The sequence below is a fragment of the Lissotriton vulgaris genome, chromosome 12 (genome assembly GCF_964263255.1).
Source record: "Lissotriton vulgaris chromosome 12, aLisVul1.2, whole genome shotgun sequence".
Lineage (NCBI taxonomy): Eukaryota > Metazoa > Chordata > Amphibia > Caudata > Salamandridae > Lissotriton > Lissotriton vulgaris.
This window is the reverse complement of record NC_141700.1, coordinates 113,524,187-113,548,880: the sequence shown is the minus strand read 5'-3', so window position 1 is coordinate 113,548,880 and position 24,694 is coordinate 113,524,187. Positions and strand designations below refer to the sequence as shown.

The following is a 24,694-nucleotide window of genomic DNA, read 5'->3' as shown; positions in this document are numbered from 1 at the left end:
TATGTGACAGTAAAACTGTTCTTGATTAGTCAGTCACAAAAAGGCTGCATTTTAAAATATTTTACAGGGTTAAAAGCAGAGCTTTCAATGGGCAGGAACTGTTCGGTACCGAGTCCCGGCAATTCTTTAATTTGAAAGGGAGAGTACTGGCACTTCTCAACACTGCTGTAATACATTAATGGGAGAGTACCAGCACTTTTTAGTAACAAAATGGTACTCTAAATAGTGAGCACCTGCACTTCTATATTTCCAATTAAAGCACTGGTTAAGACACCTTCTGCAGAGATCATTGTGCGCCCAGAAATTTGGAGCGGATTAGAATAGTGGTCACACAACTCTAGTGGTTAACGCCGTTCTGGGAGAGCTCTGTGTTTGTCCAGTCTCGACTCATAAAGTAGCATAGAGGGTCAATGTGCCGGCTGCAAAGCGCACCATGTAACAGGCAGATCACAGATTTGTATTTAACGTAAAGTGGGTTACTGCTTTCGACACCAAGATCATTTTGTAACTTCCAGTCCTGAGTTCCCGTCCTTCTAATCAAGCACAGTGATCGATTTGCCGGCATCAAGGAGCTGTATGCAAAGTGTAAGTAGTGGGTTTAGATCACTATTGATTTTTCGCAATCTGTTCTTGTTTTAAGATTGCAAAGAAGGGTTCCTTTGGGAAGTAATAACGTTTTATTAGTACAGACAACTCCAATCCAGGGGGTATGGCCCAGCGCCATACCCCCTGGTCCCCGCATCGCCCACCCCTCCCGCATTACCCACCCCTCCCGCATTACTTACGACGCCTCCACCCTCCTAGCACTTAACCCCGGCCGACTACCTAACTGCGCCCAAGCAGCACAAGGACACACCCATGGACCCTTCACCTGCCACTCCTGCAAATTCACCTGCATCAAGACCCACACCAAACCCACAAACACCAAACAGAGATCCAACACCAACCACCTTGAATGCATCCTCCTCAACACCCGCTCGGTTCACAAACACGCCATCGACCTTTGGAATCTACTCGACACCACTTCTCCGGACATCGCTTTCCTAACGGAAACCTGGATGAATGCCTCTTCAGCCCCAGACATCACCATAGCCATCCCGGACGGCAACAAGATCATCCGTAAGGACCGCACCATCCAAACTGGAGGAGGCATCGCCCACAAGAACACCATCCGCGTCTTAACCAGCTCAGAAGACAACCTAGCTACCGCCGAACACCTTCACTTCCAGATCCACACCGACCCCAAGACCACACTCAGAGGCACCCTCCTCTACAGGCCACCAGGACTGCGTACAAAATTCAGCGAAGACATCACTGACTTCATCACCCCACACGCCCTCCCCTCGGAAGAATACATTCTACTAGGAGACCTCAATTTCCATCTGGAAAAGAGCAACGACAGTAACACTACCACCCTGCTGGACAATCTCGCCAATCTCGGACTCAAACAACTTGTCAACACCCCCACACATTATGCAGGACACACACTCGACCCTATCTTCACTTCCAGCAAGCATATCTATTTCACTCACACCACACCCCTCCACTGGACGGACCACAGTTGCATCCACTTCATTTACAACAAGACCACGATCCACAACCACCCTCAACCAACTCTGCGAAGAAATTGGAACAAAATCACCATCGACCAGATCTCCACTTCGCTTCTTCAAAAACCCCCTGCCTATTCAACGAACCCTAACCAAGCCGCCATCAACCTCACACAATGGCTAACCCAAACCACCGACAAACTAGCACCCTTGAAAAAACATCAAATCAAGCAAGGAAGCAAGAAACCCCCTGGTTCAACGATGACCTTAAGAAATCCAAGAAGCTCTGTCGCGCCCTTGAGAAAACTTGGAAAAAAGACCCAAACACTATCACCCAAGCCGCCTTCAAAAACGCCACCCGCAAACACCACCAACTAATCCGGACAGCCAAGAAATCAGCACTCAAAGACCGACTAGACAACAACGTCCGCAACAGCAAGGAACTTTTCAACATCATCAAAGAATTCACCAACCCCACCGCCAGCTCAAACGACATCACCCCCTCTCAAGTCCTCTGCGACTCCCTCGCCTCATTCTTCCATGACAAAATCGCCGACATTCATAACAGCTTTGACAACCAACCCGTAAACCAGTCCACCCCACTCACCTCCGAACCTGTACCTCCTCCGAATAACCTTTTCAACTGGAACCCAATCACCACAGAAGACACCATTCACCTGATGAACTCCATCCACTCAGGATCCCCTACAGACCCATGCCCCCATCACATCTTCAACAAAGCAAACTCCGTTATCGCACCCCATCTCCGAGACGTCATCAACTGCTCCCTCAACTCCGCCACATTCCCAGAAAGCTGGAAACACGCCGAACTCAGCGCCCTTCTGAAGAAACCCACAGCTGACCCCACCGAACTCAAAAACTACCGCCCCATCTCGCTCCTCCCAATTCCCGCCAAAGTCATTGAGAAAGCCATCAACAATCAGCTCGCCGCCTTCCTCGAAACCAACAAATCACTCGACTCCTCACAGTCTGGCTTCCTAGCCAAACACAGCACCGAGACCGCCCTCATCGCAGCAACAGACGACATTCGAACACTACTGTACAACGGAGACACAGTCGCCCTCATCCTCCTTGACCTCTCCGCAGCCTTCGACACAGTCTGCCATAGCACCCTGATACAACGCCTCAGAAACATCGGAATTCAAGGAAAAGCATTGGACTGGATCATCTCGTTCCTCGCTGGTAGAACTCAGAGAGTCTGCCTCCCCCCTTTTAAGTCAGTGGCCTCCGAAGTCATCTGCGGCGTCCCGCAAGGATCATCACTCAGCCCCACCCTCTTCAACGTCTACATGAGCCCCCTCGCAACCATCGCACGTCAACACAACCTCAACATCATCTCCTACGCTGATGACACTCAGCTGATCCTCTCACTCACCAAAGACCCAATCACCGCCAAAACCAACCTACATGAAGGGATGAAAGAAGTAGCCGAGTGGATGAAGCACAGCCGTCTGAAACTGAACTCGGACAAAACGGAAGTCCTCATCTTAGGTGCATCCCCTTCCGCCTGGGACGACTCTTGGTGGCCTACGGCCCTAGGAAAAGCCCCCATACCGACGGACCACGCACGGAACCTGGGCATCATCCTGGACTCCTCACTCTTGATGACCAGACAAGTCAACGCAGTCTCATCATCATGCTTCAACATCCTACGCATGCTCAAAAAAAAATTCGCTGGATCCCCACCGAAACAAGAAAAACGGTCACCCACGCACTGATTACAAGCCGTCTGGACTACGGAAACACCCTTTACGCCGGTACCACCGCAAAACTGCAGAAAAAACTCCAACGCATCCAAAATGCTTCAGCCAGACTCATACTAGACATCCCTCGCAAAGACCACATTTCAGGTCACCTAAAAGACCTGCACTGGCTCCCCGTCAACAAAAGGATAACGTTCCGTCTCCTCACCCACGCACACAAAGCCCTCTACGAACTTGGACCGGATTGTCTCAACACGCGCCTTTCCTTTTACACCCCCACCCGCCAGCTGCGTTCGTCCAACCAAGCCCTCGCCGCCGTCCCGCGCATCCACAAAGCCACCATGGGGGGAAGATCTTTCTCCTACTTAGCGGCCAAAACATGGAATTCCCTTCCCTTCCACCTCCACCTCACTCAAAACCACCTAGCCTTCAGAAAACAGCTTAAAACCTGGATATTCGATAAGTAAACCTCCCCCCCTTCCTCAAGCGCCTTGAGACCCTCTGTGTATGTAGTGCGCTATATAAATTCTGACTTGACTTATATCCTGACTTTGTTTCTCCTGACTGTTCACTCTTAACATATGATTACAGTGATTCCTACACCATATCAGTTATATCCATCACTGTCTTCTGTAACATTTTCTGTACACTGATTCACACATGTGCATGGTTTCTTGTGCCTCTGTGCGTGATGTAAAGTCAGTAGTTTCATTTGTAAAAAAATGAGTGTCGGGGCTCTCGTCAGCTTGCTCCAGCCCATGTCTCCTGTTAGCGCTGCCTAAAATCGAACCAACTACTAGCCATTGAAGTGGGCCAAGGATGTGGCACAATGGCCAGAGCTGCCGATTTCAGAACTGGGAAACCAGGCTTGAGTTTCGGCTCAACATCCTGTTATTCTGGGCAAATCACTTAATCTCCTTGTAAATGAATGTGTCCTTAACTGGTGCTCATGAAAAGCACCGGTGTTGTTGACCTTTGTTTAGCCAACATGTGTTTCCTTCTTTCGATGGGAGATATTCCAACAACTTCTTCGGGGCTGGTCTGTTGCAGGGTTCGGTGGTCAGACCTCCTGCCTGTATTATTCAGCTTGGGAGGTTGGTAAATTTGATAATCATAAGTAGATCAAGATCCAAAATGTAAAAAGGGTCACAATATCCAAAGATTAAAGCCTGCAGAAATCGGAGCCGCGTACACGCAGCTTCAGGGACCACTTCGCTATTCGAGCCCTGAACCAGGGCCAATTTATACTCCTGCCATCCAATATACAACATTAGGTGCTTTACTAGCCGCACTTGTAGAGGGAATACGGTTACTGTGGCTTTGGTGTTGTTGATTAAGTGCTGGTGCTGAGCCCCGAAAACCACTGGCTCAAATTAGGCACCTTGTAAAGTGCTCTGACATCCTACATTGAGATGAGCAGCGCTATAAAATAATTAAATAAAAAAAATAGTAAGTGCCATTTACGTCAATATTTGTGCATTTACTCATGCAGTTAAATCTTGCATCCTTGCAGAGCAAGCACATCTTTTACATAGGGAGTTGAACAAAGTTAAAAACCTGCCTCCAGTTCATAGTTTCTCTTAAGTACTTGTGAAGTGATAACACACTGTGCAACTTTGTTTCCTTGCTTTGCTATGGCGCCTAGGTATTTAGTCAATCACACGTCAGGCTGATAGCGCTGTACATAAGGCCTTTCTTTTGGGCCCAGCTGAAGTGTAAATAAGAAAGCCCCCTTGTCGCCTGCATGTTGCTGCTCTGAATAGAATACAGACAACAAGCGGACGCTGCTGAAATATGACTTGGGGTAGGAAAATGACACCAAGACAAATTCAGCATATTACAGTGGGGATATAGCTGCCGAAACCAGGATCCGTTGCGATTCCTCTACAGTTCAGCACTGCTTGCCACATAATTTAGTCAATCCAACTGCATACATTGGTTTGCACTGCTGCATAGTTCCAGTGGCCCTGGCTAGAGACCTGATACCAGGTTGACTCGATCATCCTCAGATTTGGCATTATGCCTTGCACTCTATTGCATGGGCTTTATTTCGCCTCCCTATCAGGTCTTTGAATCTTGATTACTTGTCTTTTGATATTCTCACTTTATAGGGTAACCACCACTATAAATAGTGTATTTAAAAATCCAATTGTCAACTTTCATTCACTTTTAATAATGTAAATATTTTGTAAATACATATGTAACCTGTTGAAATGAGCTAATGTAAAGCGTTCTAACATCCCTTTCAATAATGTCAGCGAGATAGAAAAAAAAACCCTTATGTAGTGCCCATTATGGAAGACCATTTGTAGGTAATGATGCCTGCTGGACTGTAGTGACTGCTGTGAGACTGATGTACTTACGGTACCCCTGTAAAGTTTGAGTTCCGATACCTGTTCTTTTGGTTGTGCTACACCCCCCCCCTCTCATACAACTGTCCTTCCCATTCTTTCTTGTACCTAAGGGACAACTGCTCTGTGCTTGAATGGTCCCTAACCTCTAAACTAGTCTCCTCCATCTGTTAGAGCACTGTAGAGCAGTGCTTTATTTGAGCCGGTGGCTTCCAGTGCTCAGCACCGACACTTATGACAGTCTGCCACATGGTGGTGCTGTCTGTCTAATTTAGAGATAAACACAACAACAGTTGTTTATTAATTCAGTCCACATTAAAAATAACTAATACCTCCCATCCAAACCATTCTTGCAGCTTTAGGGGCATGGAATAGACGGAATATCCACACTTGTAGGACTGTGAGGGTTAGTAGATGTGTTGGTACTTTCATTGGCAGCGCTGGCAGGGTAAATGGGTGGAGTAAGCTGCAGTGGCCTCCTGACGAGGGCTCTGGCACTTAGTTTGTTTTCCAAATTAAGTGCTGCTGTCGAGGCTCTGTGCGCAGCTAAGCCCTCGGCAAAAGATTAGAACGTTGGAAGGTTGAGAGCTCTGTTGAAGGCAATGGAGCAGCAGCGAGTTATAAACATTGACTTAACTTTTCAGTATACAGCCTTAGACCCTCCATCCCCTCCCTCTCCAAGACATGTGGACGGGAAGGGATTGAGAGAGGAAAAGGCTGTGGGTGAGGCCATGCGGACAGGGGCGGTCTTTGGCATGTGCAAGCTGTGCACCTGCACAGGGCCACCAAGCCCCAGGGGCCACCAGGCCAATATATATCCTTAATATAATAATCCTCTGAGGATGGACACATAATTTACGTGGCGGCCCTGGCAGGGTTTTGGCGGCCTCCGACTCTGTTCTGCTTCCAAACACCAGAACCCCCCTCTTCACTGGCCTCCGCGCTCTGCCCCGCCTGGACCCTCTCTTCTGGGGGCCCCTACCTACACTTCCTGCCCAGGGCCACCATGAGCCTAGAGCCGCCCCTGATGCGGAGAATGCACCCCTCGCCGTACTCCCGTGTCGCACTGTGGGGCGGGGGGGGGGGTTTCTCCTCACCTCCTGTGTCTTCCTCAGCTCTGCCAAATGAAGAAAATCAGATTGTCAGTAGAGACAGAATCAGGGGCTAACTTTAGCCCCCTTGAAGCTCCCTCTGTTTCTGTTTTATGCTTGTCACGTGACCGTGCACCCAGCAGAAACAGTTCTAGAAAGACAGCAGGAGCTGTGATAGGCTCAGAAGCTTCTGCGCTGCGGGGGTTTTAAACTCACTTGGTATCTGGGGAGGCTTTTCTTTTCAGTTGGGGCACTCTGTCCTCATCGGGCCGAATGTTCTAATAGCCTTATAGCCCGCAGTAGAAGACTATTCCGGCCATTAATATTCCACTCCCTTGTTATATACCCTCGCAATTGGCTCAGGGCCAATAATGCCTTTAACGAACCTCCAATGGTCGGCAGCTCTGATGGAGGGTCTGGATTGCAACATGGTAAGATCAAAGCATATCCAGACTGTCAGTGTTTAGCTCACTGAGCTATATACCCCACATCTAATGATATCTACCCTCTGATAGTGTGATGTAATGCTTGTATTCTGGGTCAGAAGTAGTGGTATGTCAAGAGTTTAGGAAGATGTTTAAAACGGTGTGCGCTGAAACTCTTGAAATGTTGTTTGAATCTGCCCTTCTGCAAGCTGCACCCATGGATTTCATAAATGATAAACTAACCACGAAGGATTCGATCAACGCTCGTGTGATTCGCACCTCAGAAATGAAGCAAATTGCCATTGGACTGTTGGTTTCACTCGTTTATGGTTTTGAACATCAAGAGAAAACAGACATTGCATATTTTTAGGTTTCGCCTCGCCGAAGATGCGCTCTGCGCATCTTTTCGGCGCAGGCGAAATCCTGTTGAGAACCGTAGGGTGGCTTGGTTCGGCCCTCGTCCTTGATTGGCTGGCTCCGTAAACGGAGCCTTGCCATTGGACGAGGGGCCTGTCCGTCAATGCCGGACCAGACACGGGGGCGTTCCCGACATTCTTTGGCTTTTGCCGACGTCACGGGACGCCGGGAACGCCCCCGTGTCTGGTCCGGCATTGCCGGCACCTCCCTTGCTCCCCCTCCCGCTTGTTTCCTGGTGTGGGAAATTAAACAAAGGTTTCTTTCTTCATACTGAAGCATCAGTGTGTTCCTGCAGATACTGACCTCGGTGGAAATGACAATGTTCCTTTAAGACGGCCTCCCACCTCTGCGCATCTTTTCGGCGCAGGCGAAATCCTGTTGAGAACCGTAGGGTGGCTTGGTTCGGCCCTCGTCCTTGATTGGCTGGCTCCGTAAACGGAGCCTTGCCATTGGACGAGGGGCCTGTCCGTCAATGCCGGACCAGACACGGGGGCGTTCCCGACATTCTTTGGCTTTTGCCGACGTCACGGGACGCCGGGAACGCCCCCGTGTCTGGTCCGGCATTGCCGGCACCTCCCTTGCTCCCCCTCCCGCTTGTTTCCTGGTGTGGGAAATTAAACAAAGGTTTCTTTCTTCATACTGAAGCATCAGTGTGTTCCTGCAGATACTGACCTCGGTGGAAATGACAATGTTCCTTTAAGACGGCCTCCCACCATGAGGCAGCCTCGGCAGCGGCGAGGTGCGCCCTGTCTGCCTTGATGTCACGACAGGCAGAGGCCACCCCTTCGGAGCTCGCGGAGGCGGGCGTGCTGTTTCAGGAAGTGACTCGCTTTCACTTCGCTCGCAGCGGCTCTTCGAGACTTCAGGAAAAGAAAGTTGGGCAGAGCTGCAAGCTGGTCCGGCTGCTTCCGAAGGCAGGACCATGGGGTAAGCTCACGCGCTTGGCGTGCCTCTTTCAGCCCTGCTGTTCCACATGGGCCCGTCTCTAATAGAGCATCGTGTCTCAAGTAGGCAAAGGCTTGCATTATACGTTCTTTGTCAGACCTAAGAACATTCGTAACCTAAGACCACTCGCTCTTGTTCCCAGTAGGTTGGAAGGGCTTTCCAAGTGCAGGCGGCTCTCTGTCTGTCCCAAGGACAGAGGGCAGTGACCTGGCTCGTTGCTGCCCTATGTCCCGGGTTAAGTGCTGTTTGCTTGTTGGGAGCTGGCTTCCTCTCTCCAGATGTTTCTCTTGCTGCTGCGTCGAGAGCGCTGTACAAGTGCAGACTAGCACACATCTACAGTTCAAGCTTTCACAGGGGCAGCAGCAGGGTTTCTTGTAAGACAGCACCAGCAGTAACTTGTACACAGGATAGTACAACAGACTTATCTTCTGACACCCTACAGGGAAAAACCATGTGTAGTATTTACACCCTGCAGCGGCAGTGTTAGTAACACACATTGCTTACGATGGACAGGCAGGCACTTCTATAATTTGAGAGTACCAGCACTTTTCAGAAGAGGTGATGCACGTATATTACTAGTATAACGGCACTTTTTTGGTAGCATACGGGTGTTCTAGGATAGAGAGGGCCGGCAGTTTTACATTTTAATTTCAGTGATTGTGTGTTCACGTAGGCGAATAGGAGGCTCGCGTTTTCGGGGCTGTGTGGCGAATTTTAATGGTTGTAGCTTGTAATGAGCCAATTGTGAGTTCCAAAAAATTCAAGTGCCCCAAATTTGGTACCACATAGGGTATTCCGGACACCTCTGTGAAGCCATGCAGCAAGTACACCTTTGTTTTAGCAAAAATACTTGGAATGCATGAGCGCAGGCGTCCATATTGAATTCCTGCAGATTATTCCACCCCTCTACTTGTGCAGCCAAGGCAGTACCGGTTAGGACCAGTTGTGACTTTGGTTTACTGGGAACCGCATTGACCCCACCATGTTCTACCAGGCTCACCAGGTTCTGACAGCCACTCAGTGGCGATGTGCCTTTTTCTAAAACCATCTTTCTAGACCATTTTCGACGCTGCAGGCAATACAAACTTTGGTTAACGACTCTGGAGGCCATTCCCAGATGTTGGCGAAAAAACAGCTGATTGAAAGTGAGACCTGCTTTGTCTAACGTGATGTGTCTGTGTTATAAAGAGCAGAGCTGTGAGGCGGTACCAGTTTGTTGCGTGGTGCTTTGTGCTGGATAAGCTGGTCTTGAAAATCACTGTCCGTATAACTGAGGCACAAACTGTTCCATCAGTAATCTTGCATTAGAGATTGCTACAGAGTGCAGTCTACAGGGCGGGCCTCGCATGCTATTCTGTCCAGCCCCCTGGGGTGTCTACAAACAGCAGGTGTAAACTTTTGTCTACTGCTTGTGCAGTGCATGCATCACGAAACTGCATTGTGTTTTGATGTCCCCATGGTGGCCAGAGGTTTCTGGCAGAATCGCCATTGCTGCTCTTTTTAAGGAGTGGATCAGATTTAGCGTTGCAGAAACACACCCGATACCCTCAAAGCCCCCCCTTTGAGAAAAGCACATAAGCTCAGTTTCTGGAAGACTGCCTTGAAGCTCCTGTTGTAAGTGGCGGATATAAGTAGCCTCTTTGTTGACATCGACTGAGATTGTCCCAGAGTTGGTAGGGAAGTTCGGCTCAGCTGACACAAATCCAGGGGTCAGAAGGTCCAGGAGTGAGTCCAGAGAAGGCCTGGCATAGGACATTCTTGAGTTTCCTTTTGAGCTTAGAACAATCTTTTTTTGTTGTCTACAAATCCGGTTCAAACTGTTCCAAATGTTGTGGATCACATGTTCTCAGAGTTTTTCCATTGGCATCCGTTTTGTGGAAGGACATGGGAGTGATCTGTTGTCAGATGCTGATCTCGGGTTGCCAAAAAGGCTGTCATTTTGGAATAGTGACTGCTTGCCTTTGACACTGTACAGAGCTGTGCTGCCTTTTGGTTAGGTTCTCGCCATACAGAATCCACATATACACACACACACACACACACACACACACACACACACACACACGTACACACACACGTACACACACACACACACACGTACACACACACACGTACACACGTACACACACACACGTACACACACACACACACACACACACACACACACGTACACCCACACACACACGTACACACACACACACACACACACACACACATATATATATATGAACACAAAACTCCCTCCAAAGGAACGAGGCAGAGACCCAGGAGGATACAGTTGGAAGCAACTTTAATGAAAAAACTGGCGAATGCATTTCGGCAGACCACTGCCTTCCTCAGCGCCCAAAGCGTCCCAACTGTGCATTCACAGCATAGTGGTGAGTTCAACCCCCATGTACCTTGTTGGAGCAGGTACGCTCCTCCCCCTTTCAGCCAATTTCCACACCTGCGTTGAGTCCCGTTGTGTAGAGGGACTTCATTTCCCAGAATCCAACAGTGAGACCCTTGGGAATTGTGCGCGGGGCGAACAAGAAACAGTTTGTCAAGAGTCAGTGCGGGGGGTACAACGAACAATGTCCAACCACTGGAACAAAGGAAAAGGACTGTGCATTTGTAGATGGGGTTTTCTTCATTGCCTACCATACACATTTCTCATGCCTCATTTCCCCACCTACTTCCTGCGAGCATAATGCAGTGGTAGTCCCTAAGACAGGTAGCCAACCCTGTATATCAAGGTATTAAAGAGATTTGTTGGCTTTTATATGGGTCAGTACAATCAGTGTTGTCACAATATGCCGCAAAAATCCAAGCAGACGTCATCAAACAGCAATATTTTAGAATGTCTATTTGTGGTGATTGTCACTGATGCAGGAGAAGGTAAACAAAACTGTTTACTTTCTTCCCTTCACTGCACGTCCCCTTTGAAGGCCCCGTATGCTTGTCAAACTATATATGTGTGTATATTTTTTATTGTGGGGAAGGTGCAGCGTATCATTTAAAGACCTTTAAGTGTAAATAAGTTGCAATCATTAGAAGTCTGTGAGGTTTTCTTGTGAGTTTCATTGTTTCATTGGCGTGCCTCTGTGGGCAGAGGAACATGTAATTGAGCTTTACTCCTTCAATAATCCTAAAAAAAACCTGAAACTACTCTTTATTATACTAGACCATAGGGTTTCGGATCTAGTTGGGCAGACGCTCGTGGGCTCGGGTTCTGTTTTTGAGTCCGTGGCAGAATTGCTAGTACACAAGTCAGTTGTCCGTTTTGTTACTCTGCCTGGTCTAAAAAGTTTTGTGTACGTGTGCATAGTGATGGTGCAATTGTACGGACATGTAAGAGAGTCTGTATTTGACCAGACAGGTATAGATGCTCACAGTCCATGTACATATTGCTATATCGGGACAGTCCAGACTTCCACTGTAGACCCCTGTCGCAGCCTGTTAGATTACAGATCCAACAACACAAAGCTGCCTTAATAATCCTTCAGTCCAGAAGTAGGACGTGGCTTTGTGCCAGTCGAGTGCAGATGTTTGCACAACTACTTTCAGATGCTTGACCCCGGGCTTCGTGCATGTCTGTTAAAGTACAGAGAAAGATGTATTTACAGTGTTTAAGTTTGACATAAAAAGTAATATTTATTGGAGGAATGAGTCTGGCAGCTGCATACGCTGGCGGTACTGATGGTGGAGTGGGAGAAGCTCAGCTTTGTGTAGTTGAGGAAAGCCCTACTTGTGTATTTAAATGCCTTCTCCTATTGGAGAGAGTCCTGAAAGCTGGAAGTCACCCCCCCCCTTTGCCCAGGTCTTATTTCTGCCAGCTGGCAGTGGAAATTGCTCATTGCAGGACCACAGCGAACTGTTCTTAATGTCATTGTGCTGTTTCTTTGTACTATTTATTGTGATCTCTTAATTCACCCTGGATGTTCACCTGGTGAACGTGTGAGCCTGGCAATGGCTGCCTTGAGGATTCGTATGTTGGGTGCATTCTGCTGTGCGCTTTTGCATTCCATCAGTTGTTGATGACGGTTGGAGTCCATTCTAAACTTTGTAGGAAATATTTCTACTGTGGTGGTGCTGTCCGTCAGCTAAGATGAAAGTGAATTTTTATGCCCCTACATGCTGCTCAGCCCCAAAATATGTTAATTGTAGAGAATCATTTCAATGCTCATGCAAGTACTGATGCCTTTTTAGGAGATTTGAGAGCTAAGGTCTCAGATTGAGACTCATGCAGGTTGCTACTAGTTGCAATCCAGGAAGGAATTTCCTAATGTTAATAGAGACTATAGTCCAGACCTAGGTTGTTTTGTTTGATATCAGGGTCTGTTAAATGTTCTGGTTCTCAGAGCAACTTAACATTTAGTTCATGTTGTCTGGAATTTGAGGCTGATGTGCCAACAGGTGCTTATGCAACTGTTTGAGTCTCTGACCATCCATGACTCCTTTATGGTGGATACAAGAATGCTGCCAGCGGCATACAAACTCCTCAGAACTTTCCCAGTTATTACTATTTACATGGTGTGTACCTCTTGGGGATTTTATATGGCCTCCAAGGTGAAGAACATTGGAATTGTGATGAACTTCAACTTTGCCATAAACAGGAAGCTTTTCATAAGACTTGCCCTGTTATTTATCTCCGAGAGAAAGTCCTCTTTCCTTGCTCGCTATTCCCTTATACACAATCTTTGCAACCCCCCGCACCCCAGTATATTTTGGACAACAAAGGGATGAAAAGATATGCACACTCCAAATCCAAGGACTCTGGCAGAGCACGTTGCAGCTTTGGGGGCAAAACAGTTTTAGTACAACAGTTGTTCTGTGGCATGCCTACCACAGGATTGCAGAAAACAGCAAGAACACATACATTTTAGCAACATTTTTTAAACCTTCCAGTTTAATGAAGCCTTTGATGTTCTATCTTAGGCCCCTTATCTCTCTCTTTATGGTACTTATTGGGTGCACTAAAGTCCAGCTTATGAATCATGTACCCCAAGATGAAAAATATCATAGCAACATTTTGATGTGGCATGTGTGCATCTTATTGTATTATTTTAACTTGTTTCTTGGTGCCTGTCTTTACCTAATGAATAGAGCATCAGGACGGGACAGGGCCTGCTCAAATCATTTTCTCAAACAAAAGTAAGGCTCACCTGCACCCTAAGCCAATGAAGACTTTTACACTGAAGGGCATCCTGAGGTTCTTTACTCCTCCCTTTAGTACATAGGCGATGATGCTGTTTTTACAGTCATTAACGAGTGACTGGGTGATGGTAACTTTAATTGCGACATTGAATATTTTATTTTTAGTATTTTACTTTTAGTTCCCTGCCCCCTCGCTGTGCTTGCTTCCCTGCCCCACTACTTCGAGAGAAAGCCCCAGGCTGCTGAAAGGCCGGTGTATGTTGGAAAAAAAACAAATAGGGCTTAGAAAAACAAACGCCTCTCTGCGTGGCTTCCCGCCGGTGAGGGGCGAGGGCGCGTTTCGCCAGGGACCCCCATTGTCATGCGGGAATGTGCGAGGGACTTTCTTCTCATTAGGAGGTGGGGGGTGGAGCGGCCGCCGGGGCAGGGCGTGGTGCTCGGCAGGAGATGCAGAGATAGAAAGAGAAAGGGGGCTCTGTGCCCTTTTCCGAGCCGGGCTAGCCTTCTCTTGTCACTCACCTGGGAATATTTTAAGTGCGCAGTATGGAAATTAGCGAAGACGCTCGTTTTATACTTTTTGAACCCAAAGCTACTCTTTTTGTTTCTGAAGGAGGGATTTAATTAAGCTATTTGTATTCCAATAAAACACATTTTAATACATTTATAGTACAGATCCAGTAAAAAAAGGTAGCATTCTTCATATATTTGATTAGGCAGGAACACACCCAAAAAGTTCACACTAGTAGTTTAAACTCACTATTTCTAATCATGCATCTTTACTGCTGTTCATCTGTAAAGCTGTAATCATACATATTTTTTGTATTTTGCTGCTTTCACGCCGAGACTATATTATACATAGGGGCCCATACGTGCTCTTGAATATACATTGCGCCACCTGGCAGCTCTGCGACACGAGCTCAGAGGATACTGCCACTACAGTAGCTCGGAGTGTAGTCTGTAAACAGAAAGGTGGGAATAAAGCAAGTGTCAATTGCAGAATAATTGGTACCACTTGGTACCACTGCACCAGCCACACTACTTCCCTACTGACCGTTCTCCACTTCAGCCCCGTCTAAATTACAATTCCTGCTTGTGACCCTTTTGCCTGCTTGTGCTTGTTTTCCTGACCCTGTTGCCTGCTTGTGCCTCCGTGTGCCCCTGTTGCCTGCTTGTGCCTCCGTGTGCCCCTGTCGCCTGTTTGTGCCTCAGTTTTCGTGCCCCTGTTGCCTGCTTGTGCGCCCCTGTTGCCTGCTTGTGCCTCCGTGTGCCCCTGTTGCCTGCTTGTGCCTCCGTGTGCCCCTGTCGCCTGCTTGTGCCTCAGTTTTCGTGCCCCTGTTGCCTGCTTGTGCGCCCCTGTTGCCTGCTTGTGCCTCCGTGTGCCCCTGTTGCCTGCTTGTGCCTCCGTGTGCCCTTGTTGCCTGCTTGTGCCCCTGTTGCCTGCTTGTGCCTCCGTGTGCCCCTGTTGCCTGCTTGTGCCTCCGTGTGCCCCTGTTGCCTGCTTGTGCCTCAGTGTGCCCCTGTTGCCTGCTTGTGCGTCCGTGTGCCCCTGTTGCCTGCTTGTGCCTCAGTGTGCCCCTGTTGCCTGCTTGTGCCATGTGGGTGTGTGTGGAGGGCTCTGTGTGGCTGTGTGTGTGGGGAGGTTTGTGTGGCTGTGTGTGTGGGGAGCTTTGTGTGGCTGTGTGTGTGGGGAGCTTTGTGTGGCTGTGTGTGTGAGGAGCTTTGTGCGGCTGTGTGTGTGGGGAGCTTTGTGCGGCTGTGTGTGTGGGGAGCTTTGTGTGGCTGTGTGTGTGGGGGGGGCTCTGTGTGTGTCATTTGCGAGAGATAAAGCTAGTGGCATTGTAAATGACAATGCCATTTATTTATGTTAAAAAATACATAAATAAAAATAATGTCAAGAGCAATGCCAATAGCTCTAACTTTAACAAAGGCGAAACCATTGCATTGTAAATGCTTGTTGTAAATCTCGCTAATTTTTTTAACATGTTCACAAATGACTAACGTTCGCATTGATGAAATGTAATACTTCAGTTTCAGCACAGGAGATCACAATCAGGGTGGGCGGGGAACAGGATTGAAACGCTCGAGGCAGCACAGGGTAATGGCATGTGTGTGTTTGTAAATGTGTTTGTATTTATATAGCGCCTTTTACCCAGAGGTCTCGTAGCGCTGTATTCATACCGCTGTGAAACCCTTCCTGGCTTTCCTGTTAGATGTCCACTCCAGGGCACCCCCAAGGTGGAGGCCAGGCATCCAAGCGCTGCTGGGGCCGTTGTGGAGATTAAGCAAGCTATTGCCCAGAGTCACAGAGTGGGACACATGATTAGACTAGGCACAGAGGCGAGAATTATCAGGTCTGGGGAGATTGAGTCCAAGAGCCGCCGAGGCGGGAATTGAACCCTGGTCCCGGGCCAGACCTCTGCATCAGGGTCTGCCGCTCTAACCATTGAGCCACGCTTCTCCACTCAATATAGATTTTGCAATGCAACCTTGAGGAGCATTATGGGCCACGTAGTTACTAGTGTGACAAAGGCGATTGGAGGGTGACTGTGACAGGTTCGATTCAAAACTGGAGGGAGTGACTTAGTGGCTTGGGCTCATTAAGAGGCAGACTGCATTACTGTGTAAAGGGAACCATTTGAAAAAGAAAGACACGGGCAGAGGTTGTGAAGGTACAATCTAATGAAGCAATGATTTGAGGGTTAAAGAATGGGTAAAATACTAGTAAACTTGAGGGTGTGAGAACGGGTGATCAATTGCGGGATGTGAGGGTAATGGTAGGCAATATCTAAATTAAGAGGGCAGGACGTTTAAATAGATGGGTCTCTTAAGCGAGTCAGCGGGAGCGTAGCGCGCCGTGTTTAGAGGGAAAGTGCTGAGTTAGGGTCAACTTGATAATACTATATTGATTTGTTTGTGAAAAAGTATGTAATGTTGAACGTAGCGGTTTGAGGCCACATTTTAATGACAAACATTTTTTCATTTGTAGTGAGCCCCTGAGGAAGGGCTAACTATTAAGGCCCGAAATGCATTGGGTAACACCAATTTCGCAACTGAGGATGTTTTATGTTTTTGGGCGTGTCCAGATAAAGGCTCGGATGGGCATAACTGTGGCATGAGAAACTGTTGAAATATAAATTCACACGAGTGAACTGAACAACAAAAATAAACAAGATCAAACCGAAGTTTTCGGATTAAATGGAACATTTAATGTTGAAATTTCAATAACGGTCAACTAATTCCGTGATAATCACAATGCATGCTGTGCACCTGGCAATGGAGGGAAACTCCCCTCCATCTTCAATGTTGTTCAGAAGTAGTGGTACCACTTTGGAGAGACTGGCTGTGTACATGCACTCTATGCAAAGGCTTTGTGGTTCTTTCCGTGGCGCAGAGAACACAATGACTTTTTTCTCTCTAATCCACAATTAAGAACTGTAGTATGAATTTTTCACAGGTGTGCTCATAAATGTTGGAATATTTGGGGTGCATCTCTCATTGGTGGGAGGTAACGCCATATCCGCTCTGTCTGTGACTGAGCCCGGTCTGTCTTCTGGGGTAGCACCACTGCTTGCCACCCTTGTCGTTCACTTTCCCTTATTTTGTCTAGGTCGCAGCTTGGGGGACCCTCGGCACCGTGAAACCCCACCCGGGGTTTGAACCGCAGATCGATGTGGAAGATCTTGCAGACGCAATAGACCAAAAAGGTACAAGTACATCTAATAGAAGCCAGCACAGTGCACTGCTCTGCGCAGCTCAATCGCGAGACAAGTCGCTGAACTGACCGTGGACAGGATTTAACATCGTAGCACTTAACATCATTATTCGTGTTACATATTTTTTTTATTGCATGATCTAATAATTGATTTTAGAACTCTTTAGAAAAATGTGAGCATCATTGTTTAGTGTTTATTGTTCTCCTGAGGCTGCAGATATGTCTGTCAGTGTGTTTTGAGATATGTGTTTTATTTTGGTTTGCAATTTTTATTTCCACCCATTGCAGAGGATTCATTTATAGAGAATATGTCTCGTTACCCCGCATGCTTTTTTATGCATGCCATTACAACGCACTCATTGCAATGACCACATTGTAACAATGCATGCCATTACTCCACAAGTCGGAACAATGACTTCCTCTGGGGGGGCGCTGGATGTTGGAATAGTATAATTTACTATTCCAACTCTAGTCTGTGCAACAGTAGGGAAGGTGTTGGATTTTAAATACAACACCTTCTGACCCCCAAGTCGTTGTTCCTTCTTGCCGAGTAATAGCATGCGTGGTAACAACGCGGTCTTTGTAACGACCGCATTATAATGGCATGTGGTGGTCCGGTTTCGGAGTAAACTATGTTTACCATTTATTGATGTTTGCATCAATGATGGCCCTGCAAGGATGAGCTTGTCAGGAGTGTTAATTAATGCTCTGAAGAGCATTACCGTCATTGTGAAAGGGTTCTTTCTATCAGCATAGACAGAAAAACGATGGGCTGTGTTAAACATCCATTAAACTTTATTATTTGTTTACAAAGCTAAATATTCTGCAAACGAATTCAGTATTGTGAATTAAAATTTACAGTTAACTTCTTTCTTGTGAACAACAAATTTGAACATCCAATAAATTCACTGGAAAAAAAACAAAAGTTACAGTGTTGTTCTAGTTGGGCTCAGATTTCACTGTTACAAAACCATAACAATTCAGCACTTCTAGTTACCTGAGCTAATTATAAGTTACGCGCCCACAATGTACCGCTTATGAACTCACATATTACATCAGTCATGACATGGTCAGTGACATCACTGATGACATCTCAAAAGACATCGCTGATTACATAATCCAGTGAATGTTTTCTAAAAGTTAAACAGATATACTAAGATACTACAAAAGTTAAATGACTATACTTTGTGTACTACTAAGTGAAACAAATTTTAACATATATAATGTGAGTGGCTGTGTGACTATGTGCATTAATGTGTGAGGAGGTGTCAGAGTGGCTCTATTGGTGTTTGAGTGCTTGTATGGGTGATTGAGTGGCTGTAGGGGTTAGTAAGTAAATGTGTGTGGTTGTGTGCATGAGTGGGTGAGTCATTGGTGTATGGGTGAGTGAGTGGGTATGTGAGAGGTCTTGTGGGTGAGTGATGGAGTATGTGAGTCGCTGTATGGGTGGCAGTGCATAAGTGGTATGTATATGGGTGAGTGCGTGGGTGACTAAGTGAATGTGAGAGTGGCTGTATGGGTGAGTGTGTGCTTGTCTGTGACTGTATAGGTGAATGAGTAGATGTTAGTATCTGTATGAGTGAGTGGATGTGTGAGTAACTGTATGGGTGAGTGAGTGGCTGTAGGATTGACTGTATGGGTGAGAGTAGGTGTGTGAGCAGTTGTATGGCTGACGGACTCAAAGTGTGTGATTGACTGTATGGGTCTGTGTGTTAGTGTCTGTATGTCTATTTGACTGGATGTGTGAGTGGCTGTATTGGTGAGTGAGTGGGTGCATGAGTGGCGGCTTGGGCAAGTTAGTGGCTGTGTAAGTGGCTGCATGAGTAACTGAATGTGTGAATGGCTATGAATCAAAGAGTGAGTGTGTGAGAACTTGTATGGGTCTCTGAGTTGTGTGGGAGGGGGTGTATGTGAAGTTGTATAGGGGTGTGAGTGGGTGGGTGAGTGAGTGGTTTGGTGGATGATGCCATCAGTGATATCATTTGAGATGTCATCAGTGATTTCACTTACATGTCATCAGTGATGTAATATGTGTGGTCATAAGCAGTGCATTGCAGAGGCATACGTTATAGTTAGCTCAGGTACCTATAACTGCAGAATTTCTATGGTTTTGTCAGAGTGAAATCTGAGCCCAACTAGAACAACCCTGTAACGTTTGCTTTTTTCAGTGAATGTCTACAGTTTTTTAAATTCTGTTTCCTAACTATAACGTCACTGTATCCTTTGTTTTGTAAGTGAATTACTAGGGTTTTTTGTATTTTATTTAGTAAATGTAACCACTAACCTTTGACAGTGAGTGTGTGAGTGAGTGCATGAGTATCTCATTAGGTCTGGGTGGGTGTGCAAGTCTCTGAGTGGGTCTGTGAGTCCGTGTGAAAGTGCTTGAGTAGGTCTGTGTGTGGGTGGGTGTCTGAGTGCTCTCTGTTTTGCGCTCTTCTGCTCGTTCTCTGCTCATTTTATGCTCACTTCTGACCTTTTATTTTACCTCTTTCTGCTTACTACTGAGCTTTATTTTGCCTATTTCTGCTAGTTTCTCACCCTTATTTTTCCTCATTATGCTAGTTTCTGATCTTTATTTTGCTTCTTCCTGCTTGTTCATGACCTTTATTTTGCCTCTTGCTGCTCATTGCTGAGCTCTATTTTGACTCTTTTTGCTCGTTGCCGACTCTTATTTTGCCTCTTTCTGCTCATTGGTGGCCTTCATTTTGCCTCTTCCTACTAGTTTCTGATCTCTCTTTTGCCACTTTCTTCTCGTTGGTGACCTTTGTTCTGCCTCTTTCTTACCTTTATTCTACCTCTTGCTGCTCGTTGTTGACCTTTATTCCGCCTCTTTCTGCTCTCTTCTGACCTTTATTCTGCCTTTTTCTGCTAGTTTCTCACCTTTTGTGTCTCTTTCTACTTGTTGCTGACCTTAAATCTGCCCCTTTCAGCTCATTTCTCACCTTTATCTTGCTCTTGCTGCACATGTGGACCTTTTTTCTGCCTCTTTGTTTATTTCTGACATTTATTCTACCTCTTGCTGCTCGTTCTGACCGCTTTTTGCCTGTTTCTGCTCCTTTCTCACCTTTATTTTGCCTCCTTCTGCTCATTGCTCACCTTTATTCTGCCTCTGTGTGTTCTTTTCTGACCTTTTATTCTACCTCTTTCTGCTAATTTCTGACCTCTATTTTGCCTCTTATTGCTCATTTCTGAACTCTATTTTGCCTCTCTGCTCGTTGCTGACCTTTATTTTGCCTCTTTCTGCTAGTTTTTGACCTTCACTCTGCCTCTTTCTGCTTGTTTCTCACCTTTATCTTGCTCTTGCTGCATGCTGCAGACTTTTTTATGCCTGTTTCTGCCCTTTTCTCACCTTTATTTTGCCTCTCTCTGCTCATTGCTGACCTTTATTCTGATTCTTTCTGATTTTTTTCTCACCTTTATCTTGGCTCTTTCTGTTCTTTTCTGACCTTTTATTCTGCATATTTCTGCTCATTTCTAACCACAATTTTGCCTCTTACTGCTAATTGCTTACCTTTATTCTGCTTCTTTCTGCTAGTTTCTGACCTATTTTGATTCTCTATGCTCATTGCTGACCTTTATTCTGACTCTTTCTGCTAGTTTCTCACCTTTATTCTGGCTCTTGCTCATGTCTGACCTTTGTTTATCCTCTTTCAGCTTATTTCTGACATTTATTCTGCCTCTTTCTGCTCGTTTCTCACCTTTATTTTGCCTCTTTCTGCTGGTAGCTGTTCTTCATTATGCCTCTTATTGCTAGTTTCTGAACTTTCTTCTGCCTATTTCTGCCCTTAATTCTGCCTCTTTCTACTTCTTTTTCACCTTTATCTTGCTGCTTGTTTCTGAACTGAATTCTTCCTCTTTCTGCTCGCTGCTGACCTTTATTCTGCCTCTTTCTGCTCGTTTCTTGTCTTTATTTTGCCTCTTTCTGCTCTTTTTCACGTGGACGGCGAGAGGAGCCTCAAGCCACCCACTGTCCCGCCGACTCCCTCCTCCTGCAGTAGTCGCCATTGCTGCCGCTGAAAGGCTGCTCCCTCCGTGCAAGAGCAATCCTTTTGTCTGTTTCCCTGCCCGCTTGATAGTGGGCAGGAAAACAGATGAAACCTCCGCTTCCAGCAAGCAAGAGAATTTTGTCAGCTCTTGCTTGCTGGAAGCGGAGTGTTTGCTCTCTACTTGGTTGGAGCTGACAAAGCTCATGCCAAGTCACAGCAAACGGGTATGTACCTGGGGTGGGCACCACAGGACAGCAGGAGCACACTGGCGGGTTGGCGGTCCGAATTGCCATTATTGGCTCCAGGAGGGGGGCCACATGGCCCCCTTCTTTCTGGGAGCACGGGTTGGCCCCAGGGAGGTGAGGTCCCCTGGCCCGTATATGGCCTGGGAGGGGGGCCGCGCAGCCCCTTTCCCAGTTTTAATGACCTTTTAGGCCATGGGGAGGTGATGCTCTCCGGGGCCTTGAGTATCCACGTGCCCCCCCCCATGTTTTTATTTTAGCCCCGGGGAGGTAGTGGTCCCTGGGGATCAAAAGAGATCAGGAGGGGGGTCCCGCAGCCCCTTCTATTATATTTAAAAAAAATCCCCAGGGAGGTGGTTTTTCCTGGGGCTTAATGGAGCCTCAGGAGGGCGGCCCAGTGCACCCCATCCTTTTATCAAACCTGCATGCCCACAGGACCTGGCCCACCCAGGGTCCAAATACTAGAGAAGCGCGGGAGCCCACACTTTATTTTCTTTTTCGGCAGGAATCACAGATCCACTGCAACTCCAGCCAACAAAAAAAAGCTTTTTCCCCCAGTCAGGGTCCCTGTGGGATCCCCTCCCCCCCCCGAAGAGACCTAGGGAGTCAGGGTATTCCTTTTTTCTTTCTTAAGTTTTGAGTCCCAAGATGGCTGCCAACACTTCCTGGTTAAGTGTTGGCAGCCAATCACATTTCAGCACGGGGACTGTCGGATCCTTGGAGGATCTGTCTCTCTCTATATACACAAATTTGTTTTTTTAATTTCTCAAAATCTACTAAACAGATTAGCACCAAATAACAACAAGCATTTACAATGCAATGGTCTCGGCATCATTAAAGGTAGAGCTATTGGCATTGCTCATGACATTTTTTTTTCTTTCAATCATAAATAAATGGCATTGTCATTTACATTGCCAATACACAACACTCTGCACTCAACAGCACACACTACTCTGCACTCAACAGCACACACTACTCTGCACTCAACAGCACACACTACTCTGCACTCAACAGCACTACTCTGCACTCACTACTCTGCACTCAACAGCACTACTCTGCACTCACTACTCACTACACTGCACTCACTACTCACTACTCTGCACTCACTACTCACTACTCTGCACTCACTACTCACTACTCTGCACTCACTACTCACTACTCTGCACTCACTACTCACTACTCTGCACTCACTACTCACTACTCACTACTCTGCACTCACTACTCACTACTCTGCACTCACTACTCACTACTCTGCACTCACTACTCACTACTCTGCACTCACTACTCACTACTCACTACTCTGCACTCACTACTCACTACTCACTACTCACTACTCACTACTCACTACTCTGCACTCACTACTCACTACTCTGCACTCACTACTCACTACTCACTACTCTGCACTCACTACTCACTACTCTGCACTCACTACTCACTACTCACTACTCTGCACTCACTACTCACTACTCTGCACTCACTACTCACTACTCACTACTCTGCACTCACTACTCACTACTCTGCACTCACTACTCACTACTCACTACTCTGCACTCACTACTCACTACTCACTACTCTGCACTCACTACTCACTACTCTGCACTCACTACTCACTACTCTGCACTCACTATTCTGCACTCACTACTCACTACTCTGCACTCACTACTCACTACTCTGCACTCACTACTCACTACTCTGCACTCTGCACTCACTGCTCACTACTCTGCACTCACTACTCTGCACTCACTACTCACTACTCTGCAATCAGTACTCACTACTCTACACTCACTACTCTGCACTCACTACTCTGCACTCACTACTCTGCACTCACTACTCACTACTCTGCACTCACTACTCTGCACTCACTACTCTGCACTCACTACTCACTACTCTGCACTCACTACTCTGCACTCACTACTCACTACTCTGCACTCACTACTCACTACTCTGCACTCACTACTCTGCACTCACTACTCACTACTCTGCACTCACTACTCACTACTCTGCACTCACTACTCACTACTCTGCACTCACTACTCACTACTCTGCACTCACTACTCACTACTCTGCACTCACTACTCACTACTCACTACTCTGCACTCACTACTCACTACTCTGCACTCACTACTCACTACTCTGCAATCAGCACTCACTACTCTGCACTCACTACTCTGCACTCACTACTCACTACTCTGCAATCAGCACTCACTACTCTGCACTCACTACTCTGCACTCACTACTCTGCACTCACTACTCTGCACTCACTACTCTGCACTCACTACTCACTACTCTGCACTCACTACTCACTACTCTGCACTCACTACTCTGCACTCACTACTCTGCACTCACTACTCACTACTCTGCACTCACTACTCACTACTCTGCACTCACTACTCACTACTCTGCACTCACTACTCACTACTCTGCACTCACTACTCTGCACTCACTACTCACTACTCTGCTCTGCACCCACTACTCACTACTCTGCTCTGCACTCACTACTCACTACTCTGCACTCACTACTCACTACTCTGCACTCACTACTCACTACTCTGCACTCACTACTCTGCAATCAGTACTCACTACTCTGCACTCACTACTCTGCACTCACTACTCTGCACTCACTACTCTGCACTCACTACTCTGCACTCACTACTCACTACTCACTACTCACTACTCTGCACTCACTACTCACTACTCTGCACTCACTACTCTGCAATCAGTACTCACTACTCTGCACTCACTACTCTGCACTCACTACTCTGCACTCACTACTCTGCACTCACTACTCTGCACTCACTACTCTGCACTCACTACTCTGCACTCACTACTCTGCACTCACTACTCACTACTCTGCACTCACTACTCACTACTCTGCACTCACTACTCACTACTCTGCACTCACTACTCTGCACTCACTACTCTGCACTCACTACTCACTACTCTGCACTCACTACTCACTACTCTGCACTCACTACTCACTACTCACTACTCACTACTCTGCACTCACTACTCACTACTCTGCACTCACTACTCTGCACTCACTACTCTGCACTCACTACTCTGCACTCACTACTCTGCACTCACTACTCTGCACTCACTACTCACTACTCACTAC

General features: G+C 47.0%; 1 protein-coding gene across 5 annotated transcripts in view; it reads left to right on the top strand.

The window, feature by feature from the left end:
- ANXA9 (annexin A9) overlaps positions 1 to 24,694 on the top strand; it is a 281,466-nt gene that overhangs the window by 158,164 nt on the left and 98,608 nt on the right. For all 5 annotated transcript variants that reach the window (XM_086947452.1, XM_086947448.1, XM_086947450.1 and 2 more), the window contains one exon: positions 17,247 to 17,343. In XM_086947452.1, the coding sequence (XP_086803578.1) occupies positions 17,247 to 17,343 (97 nt within the window). The remainder of the gene's footprint in view (positions 1 to 17,246; positions 17,344 to 24,694) is intronic.